We start from the raw sequence: 9,378 nt of genomic DNA, 5'->3' as shown, positions 1-9,378 counted from the left end.
GGTCATTCGCATTTTTTATTCTTTTTGCCATTTTTTCCCCATAGGTTTCTCTATAGAACTTAAAAAACATGAAAAAAATGGATATAAAAAAAAAAACACCAAAAAGTTTTTTTTTCTTTTTTCTGCAAAAGATAGTCTGGAAAGATAGCAGAACGTTTTTTTGTTTTTTTTTCTTCACTTTCCCTCTCCTCTAAATGGGGTTTGCAGAAATCCGTGCACAGATGCTGCAGAAACAGATGAATGGAAGTGATTTTCCTTTGCAGACATTGTTGCCATGTGTGAATGCATCTCTATAGCCGTCCCCTGTGGACAAGGATCTGTTCTGGTGTGAGTGAATTTGGGAGGACGTCTTGGCCTCTGTCTCCTCCCTGTGACATGCACATCATGAGAAGCAGCCTCCTTCCCTCCCCTCTGCTGGAGCTGCTGCAGTCATGGCTGCTGATGGTATTGATGAACGCTCTCCCCTGATCTCTCCACATTCTGGCAATGTCACCCCTACAGCACCTCCCTACAGCCAGGAGAGCAACCTGCGGGGTAAGCCTAGGCTTCATCCGTCCTATGCAGATGGGAGAAGCCAGTCTTTATGTGTCTCCCAGGAGGGGAGGTGGCGGTATACTGCGCTCAGCCCTATAGCTCTGGATTCACACTGCAGAGGTTATTGCAGCTCTGATGCTTTGTTTGCCAGGGATATAAGTATACACAATGACACGCCGGATCCCACGCACCGCCGCCGTCCTGTCCTGCTGGGGGACGCAAGCTGTGCGTTTCATGGAGATGCCCTTTAAGCCCTGGATACGGTGTATTTGCTTCTCGCTACACGTGTGTTACCAGTTGTCTACTCTTATGGCTCAGTGGTAACTAAATCCACCCCGGGGTTAATCCCTCTAACGAGATTTACCAAGCCGTGCACAACCGGGGGTAATAAGCCAACCATTAGTGCTATTAGGTCTGCTAGTATTGGCTTTTTTTCACTGTCGTTTTGCCGTTTTTCTTTTTTAGAAGTTGATAGAAATAAAATCCTAACACCAAACTTGTAAGATAAGGCTTAGTTCACACGTTCAGGCTTTTTGGATGCAGTTCTTGAAGCCAAAGCCAAGAGTTTATAAAAAAGCGAAAACTTGCTCATTCATTTCTATGTGTCTTGATTTTGGGCTTCAAAAACTGCACCAGAAAACCTGACGGTGTGAACCCAGCCTGAGATCGATGGACCGCGTTGTTTGTGGACTGTTCCACAGTGGTATCTAGATATGGACGAAACAAAGGAGCAGATGGGTTGTGGTAACTTTTGTCATGTAGCCCTTGGCGTTGTGAGGTTTACGTACGAGGTTGTCATTTCTTTTGTCTCATCGTTTGTTTAGGGCAGCGGGGGGTAGAGCTTGTTGGCACACACGGTTCCATCCACTTAGGATGCCCTCACACGCTGTGGCAACATAAAGACATCACCTATGTTCGCATATGGCGGTGGAAAGAGTCAAGTAATGGGACAGATTTATCAAAACTGGTGTAAAGGTAAACTGGCTCAGATGCCCCTTACAACCAATCAGATTCCACCTTTCATTTTTCAGAGCTCCTTTAGAAAATAAAAGGTTGAATCTAATTGGTTGCTATGGGCTACTAAGCCAGTTTACCTTTTCCCCAGTTTGATAAATCTCCCCCCAATGGTTTGTTGCGGATTTTTCCGCCACATATGAGGGCATGCTCACACACCCACATGGAGACAGAAGGCACATCTTATGAAGATTTTTATATTGTTCTTCTCCCAAAATTTTCTATGTCTAATGGGGGGAGATTTATCAAACTGGTGTAAAGGCAAACTACCTTAGTTGCCCATAGCAACCAGTCAGATTCCAGCTTTTATTTTTCAAAGCTTATTTGCAAAATGAAAGGTGGAATCTGATTGGTTGCTATGGGCAACTAAGCCAATTTTCCTTTACACCAGTTTGATAAATCTCCCCCAGCGTGTTTGTCATTGCGCAACGTATACCCAAAACATTTCACAACTCTCTGAAGGACGCTACAGTATGTGAAAATGTGAGATTTAGGCCTCATGCACACGACCGTTGTTTCATTCCGTGTCCGTTGTTATGTTTTTTGTGATTTTCTGCGGACCCATTGACTTTCAATGGGTCCGTTGAAAACTCGACTAATGCACCGTTTGTCATCCGCGTCTGTGATCCGTGGTTCTAGTCGTCAAAAAAATATAACCTGTCCTATTTTTTTCTCACGGAAAACTGTTCGCGGACCCATTTAAGTCAATGGGACCTTGAAAAAACACGGAGGCACACAAGATTGTCATCCGCGTCCGTTTTTTTTTCTATCATTTGAATGGCAAACTTGACTTAGACTTTTTTTTTTACTTTCCTTCATGTCTGGTGATCCTCCAAAAATAAAGGAAGACACACGGAAACAAAAACTGAAACGGATCACGGAACAACGGAACCCCATTTTGCCGAACGGAACACAACAACGGTCGTGTGCATGAGGCCTTAGGCTAGGGCTACACGTGTCGAGCGACTTCTTGTAACCCGAAAAGTAATGCAACATTTTTTTTTATGATGATAGTCTATGCGACATGCTGTGGATGCGACGCAACAGTCGCAAAAAATCCATCCAAATAGAATTTTTGTGTGACACCATTGACTCTCGTTACAAAAAATGTTGCGCAACACGTGGCAGTGTAGTTGTTCCCGTTTTGTCTGTGTAGCTCTGGCCTAACTGTTCTCATGGTCTCATATGACACTCCTCATGCTGTTCATATGTCTCATGACTAGGGTTAAAGTGGTTGACCAGGGTTAGAAAAAGAAAAATGACTGCTCTTTTCCAAAAAATAAAACTTTTTTAAAAAATCTCCCCCAATAATACAGAGGTACAATACATTACACAACCTGTGGCCAGGGGTAGTGCTTTTTTGGAAGAAAGCAGCCGTGTTTGTCTAATTCTGGACAAGCCCTTTAAATTCTCGCCATCACTACACTGTGGTAGACTACCAGCATATTAGGCAAATGTATGCCAAAGCGGTGTCTTTTTGGCATATGGCAGGATCCGGCAAACACAACTGTACTGAATAGCGCAGCCGTCTGCTTTCTGTCAATCAGATAGATGACATTCACAGCTTTTTTTGTACCTTGTGTAAGAGACTGATGCTGCATTAACCCCTTAAAGACGGGCCCATATACATTTTTGCATTTTTTACTCCCCACATTCCAATAACCGTAACTTTTTACCTTTTCCGTTCGAGGGCTTATTTTTTTTGTCGGACAAGATGCATTTTTTAATGGCACAATTTTAATTTACCATGTCTTGTATTGGAAAACAGGAAAATAATTTTGTGAGGTAAAATTTAAAAAACAAACAATTCCTTCAAGGTTTTTTGAGTTTTGATAATGCGACGTTTATTTTGCATTAAAAATGACATTGTTTCCTTTTTCTGAGTTAATAAGATTATAGTGATACCAAATTTGTTTTGGTTTTATTTTGTTACTGTAAAAAAAAAAACAAAAAAAAAAACGTTGAAAACAAATCTAATTTCTTTGCATCGTTATTTTCTGACAGGCATAACTTTTTATAGTTCCATCTACAGAGCTGTATGAGGGATTGTTTTTTGCGGGACAAACAGTTGTTTTTATTGTTACCATTTTTGGGGTACGTATGACTTTTTGATCACTGTTCAATTTTTTGGGGGAGGACAATGTGACTAAAAAATGACCAAAACGTTTGTTTTTATTTTTCTACTATGGCGTTCGCCGTGCAGTAAAAGTTTAAGAATATTTTAATGGTTCAGACATTTCATGTTATGTTGCAGTTTATCCTTAGCACGCCTTGGCCAAGTCCTAGTGACTAGTGTTGAACGAACTTGTGTTTTAGGCCTCTTTCACACTTGCGTTGTCCGGATCCGGCGTGTACTCCACTTGCCGGAATTACACGCCGGATCCGGAAAAACACAAGTGTACTGAAAGCATTTGAAGACGGATCCGTCTTCAAAATGCTTTCAGTGTTACTATGGCAGCCAGGACGCTATTAAAGTCCTGGTTGCCATAGTAGGAGCGGGGGAGCGGTATACTTACAGTCCGTGCGGCTCCCGGGGCGCTCCAGAATGACGTCAGAGCGCCCCATGCGCATGGATGACGTGCCATGCGATCACGTGATCCATGCGCTTGGGGCGCCCTGACGTCACTCTGGAGTGCCCCGGGAGCTGCACAGACGGTAAGTATGCTGCTTCCCCGCTCCCCGCTTCACTTTACCATGGCTGCCAGGACTTTAGCGTCCCGGCAGCCATGGTAACCACTCTAAAAAAGCTAAACGTCGGATCCGGCAATGCGCCGAAACGACGTTTAGCTTAAGTCCGGATCAATGCCTTTCAATGGGCATTCATTCCGGATCCGGCCTTGCGGCAAGTCTTCAGGATTTTTGGCCGGAGCAAAAAGCGCAGCATGCTGCGGTATTTTCTCCGGCCAAAAAACGTTCCGTTCCAGAACTGAAGACATCCTGATGCATCCTGAACGGATTTCTCTCCATTCAGAATGCATTAGGATAATCCTGATCAGGATTCTTCCGGCATAGAGCCCCGACGACGGAACTCTATGCCGGAAGACAAGAACGCAAGTGTGAAAGAGCCCTTAAAGGGTTTCTATCGTCAGAAATACTGTTATGTAGCTGACTGACGTTAGCGATGCGCTAATGTCAGCACTACATAACAGTATGTTTTTTAGCCGTTCTGATAAAATAAGCCCTTTAATAATATGCTAATGAGCCTCTAGGTGCTATGTGGGGGCGTAGAATCAGCACCTAGAGGCTCCGTCTACTCGCCCTTTATCCCGCCCAGGTCCTCTGTTCTGCCCGCCCCGCTCCTCTTGATTGATGTCACGGTTCGCAGCATTGCTGACGAAATCCCGCGCCTGCGCAGCCGACAACCGTTGCATATAGAGTGGGCTCAGCACAGCAGCCCGCTCTATACATGCCTTTGCGCATAATGCTGTATATGTACAAAATTATGCGTTAAGATGTTAAAATCCAGTCCCTCAGTTCTAGGCTCGGATGCATATCTGTAAAGGTACGTTCACAGTTGCGGTTCAAATCTGGCAGGCTCTTCTGATAGCCCGTTTTGGTATAAATATCGGATGTTAGACAGACAAAAACTGTTGCATTCAGCGGTGTTTTTCCGTCAAAAACCCCAGATAATGTCTGAATCGCTGCCAGACCCCATTATAGTCATTGGAGATCTGGCGGTGAACTGTACAATCCAAAAACGCAATCGGCGCATATGTGAACGTAGATAACTACCAGTGTTGCAGACCTAGCAGCTCCTGTGGAGCACAGATTCTTAGGGGCCCATCTCCAGTCAGACATATGTGCAGTTAGTGATATATATGGACAATGGGAGAGTGCATTAATTCTGTGCTGTGAGGTTAGGGATTTATTTCTGTACTTCCCCCATGCCTATGATCCTACTATTGTGATATCGCTGTGCTGTGACATCACTGTGCACATTATCCCACTGTTGTGACATCACTGCGTGCATAACTGTGACATCATTGTTGGCATGTGTACAGTATGCTGATACAAGGTATACATAGATGTCTATGTACATACAGTAATATGGGATGTACGGACATATTAATAACACGTGTGACATATACGTATTATCTTTATTACATGCGCCATACATTTTAGGTAATGACTAAACACTTTCAGGTCTGGAGTTTGAACCTTTTCTCGGAAGACAGACGTCTGTAAGGATCGGATGTGATGTGTCGGGATAATCTCCTCTGTCTTCCTGAAACGAAAGGTTACGTGAAAGTGCTGGAAATGGCTGAACTTAACGTTCTGTGGTTTTATATCTAAAATGATAATTGCACAGTGATTGTCCGTCCTCTCTGAATTCACATTTGATGTTCCGTCTCTCTAGAAACTCCTATTAAGAAGCTGAGGCCGTTTTTGTTGCAGAGATTTCTGCAACTCAGAATCAGTTTCATGTGAATGTGTCTTGCAGAAATCCATGTGTTTGGCGCTAAAACATCTCCATTCAGATGAGTAAGGCCTCATGCATGAAAGTATTTTTTCACGGTCTGCAAAATAGGGTTCCGTTGTTCCGTTTCCGTGTGTCTTCCTTGATTTTTAGAGGATCACCACCAGACATGAAGGAAAGTGAAAAAAAATCTAAGTCAAGTTTGCCTTGAAAATGATAGGAAAAAAACGGACACGGATCACGGACGCGGATGACAATCTTGTGTCCCTTCGTGTTTTTTCACGGACCTATTGACTTGAATGGGTCCGAGAACCGTTGTCCGTGAAAAAAATAGGACAGGTTTTTTTTTCACGGACTGGAAACACTGATCATGGACGCGAATGACAAGCGGTGCATTAGCAGAGTTTTCCACGGACCCATTGAAAGTCAATGGGTCTGCAGAAAATCACGGAAAACGGAACAACGGACACGGGACACAACAACGGTCGTGTGAATGGACCCTCAAACTGATATTTAGTTACTAGGAGCGGCTGTGTAAATTGGAACTGCATACATTTCTATGCACTGAGCTCCCTCTAGTGGTGGCCGCAGGCAGTCAGCTTTGTAATAGAAGGGAAGTAGATTTATCCATGTACTTATGCCAGTTATCTGGTGTAAATACATTGAGCAATATGGTGTTCAGAAACGTGCACACGCCAAACCTTAACAGCTAATGTCGCACTAGAGAAGAGTGTAAAAAAAACTACCAGCGCTCGCCAACATTATTAATGTAAGACACCATTATTACACAATGTAATAAAAATGCAAAGCTAAATTAATATCAAGTAACAGCATGAGTTAAAAACAACTAAAATAACATACATCGTGCATCAAACCACTGATGGAGACATAAGCCCCCAAACCCCTGGATCACTCCCTTATGTCCCTCCAGAATCATTTCCATACATCTGTACAAATGATATTTGCGGCTCTTGCGCAGCCTGCACTACTATAAGCTTTACAAACAGCACTGCTCAGTACATATCATGTCGGCTATAGCGGTCTAACACCATAATGTACATCACATGTGCGTAGGGAGTTTAAATAAAAAAATAAAAAAACTCAAATAAAAATCTGAAAAAAATAACAACATCACTTGTTTATTCCACACGTTGAATGGTGTTAAAGGGTCACTCACTATTCACAAAGCTTTTGATATGTCAGAAGTTTAGAGCGGTGGGGGTCGGAGTGCTCCGAACCCCAGGACGAGGGGAGAGAAGTACCGCTATAGGTCTCTCTCCTTGCTTCATAGTCTATGGGCCCATCTCCATTGTGTCCTCAGCAGCGAGGAGAGAGCGCGATACACTCGCTTCTCTTCCCTCGTTCTTGAGATCGTGTGGGTCTCCGCGCTCAGACCCCACCGATCTAAACTTTTTAGATATGTCAAAGAGAGATATAAATTTTAGTGAAAAGTTAGTGGCTCTAAAAAAATCTGCAAAAAGTCGTATGCACCTCAAAGTAGTGCCTGTGAAAACCTAAGCTCACCCTGGAGCCATTACAAAAAACAACTCGTTGAAGGAACAATTGAAAAAACTGTATGGCTTTTTGAAGGTGGAGAGGGAAAAACAAAATCATCGCCGCCAAAAACTGGCTTGGCCTTAAAGAGGCTAAGTGTGGAAGAAAATCAGTAACTAGAAATAGGGATTGTGGCTATGTGAGATAATTGAGGCGAGCATGGAAACGGACACATCAGAAGTAGCATTGGTTTTATTCATGGATGGGGAGTATAAGGCTTCCTCCTCCATATCCCAGCGCGCAGACGCCCCCCCCCCCCCCCCCCCCCTGCAGTCACTACATAAAGAGTAACACTCACAGCTGGCGCTCTTTGTCTACTGCACTATAGGAGATGCCAGGGAGGGCTCTGTGGAGGCTGATACAGAGGGTGCAGCTGACGGCGATCCGGCCAGTGGTATTATATTAGACTTTTCAGAATTTGTTGAACGGGGTACCAGGAGTATAATGAGGAATGAAGGGGGGGCTGCAGCAAGAAAAGATCCAAAACTGGAACTATTATGCAGACATGAATGTAATTGACATCTGTTTGTCATTTATAGTCGTCATGTAAGTTACAGAGGAGCTCTCACCTCTCCTGACATGTTTGTTTTAGTAAGGCTACTTTCACACTAGCGGCACGGACCTCCGGCAGGCTGTTCCGTCTCGTGAACAGCCTGTCTGATCCGTCCTGCCGCTAGTGACCGCGTGCCTCCGGACTGCCGCTCCGTCTCCATTGACTATAATGTTGAACATGTCGTAGTTTTATTCCGGCAGCCTCTCGCCGTGCGCTGCAGTTCCTCCGCCGGAACTCCGCCCCCGTCCTCATTATAGTCAATAGGGACGGAGCGGCAGTCCGGAGGCACGCGGTCACTTGCGGCAGGACGGATCCAACAGGCTGTTTACCCGACGGAACAGCCTGCCGTAGGTCCGTGCCGCTAGTGTGAAAGTAGCCTAACTTACTTGCATCCCCCATGTAATAATAATTCTAGTATCTATTCTTATGACTCTATAAAGTACCATTCCTCTATTATTCCTGCTGGAAGTTATGAGTGAATTGTTAGCAGGTCCAGCCGGGCGTTACCAGCTATGGATGTCTCCCTGCACAGTCTGACACTGGCAGCACTGATTGGATAGTGTCAGACTGTGCAGGGACACACCCCCAACTGGTAACACCCATGTGGATCTTCACTGCAAACTGCTACTAAGGGTCCATTCACACGTCCGTTGTGTATGGCGGATCCGCTATACATCGGGCCGACACCCCTATAGGAATGCCTAGTCTTGTCCGCCATTGCGGACAAGAATAGGACATGTTCTATTTTTTTGGGGAGCTGCGGACCAGAAGATCAGGGCCGCGCACCAGAAATGCGGATGCAGACCGCACACTGTGTGCTGTCCACATCTCTTCTGGCCCCATTGAAAATAAGAGGGTCCGGATCTGTTCTGCAACGTTGTGGAACGGACCAGACCCATTATACGGACGTGTGAATGGACCCTAATTCATTCATAACTTCTATCAGTAATATTGAAGGAATAGTACATTATAGAGTCATAAGAATAGACGCTCCAGAATTATTATTACATGGGGGAGCAAGTAGTTAGAAAAACAGAGAAGTCCAGAGAGGCCACGGGTCCTCTTCAATGTTCATGCACATGGCCGTAGCCATTTTTGCGGTCCGCAAATTGCGGATCCACAAAACATGGATACCGACCATATGCGTTCTGGGGAACAGAACGTCTGGGCTATGACAGAACAGTCCTATCCTTGTCCATAATGTGGACAAGAATATTTTTGCGGATTCCACAGAACGGACTTACGGATAGGGACAGCCCACGGTATACTGTCCGCATCTTTTGTGGCCCCATTGAAGTGAATGGGT

General features: G+C 44.6%; 1 protein-coding gene across 1 annotated transcript in view; it reads left to right on the top strand.

The window, feature by feature from the left end:
• The first annotated feature begins 410 nt into the window (after positions 1-410).
• Positions 411-9,378, top strand: part of PIP4P2 (phosphatidylinositol-4,5-bisphosphate 4-phosphatase 2) — a 71,744-nt gene continuing 62,776 nt past the window's right edge. The window contains exon 1 of the mRNA XM_044294911.1: positions 411-534. Within this exon, the coding sequence (XP_044150846.1) occupies positions 432-534 (103 nt within the window). The 5' untranslated portion in view covers positions 411-431. The remainder of the gene's footprint in view (positions 535-9,378) is intronic.

The sequence above is a fragment of the Bufo gargarizans genome, chromosome 5 (assembly GCF_014858855.1).
Source record: "Bufo gargarizans isolate SCDJY-AF-19 chromosome 5, ASM1485885v1, whole genome shotgun sequence".
Classification (NCBI taxonomy): domain Eukaryota; kingdom Metazoa; phylum Chordata; class Amphibia; order Anura; family Bufonidae; genus Bufo; species Bufo gargarizans.
This window is presented reverse-complemented; position numbering and strand designations above follow the sequence as displayed.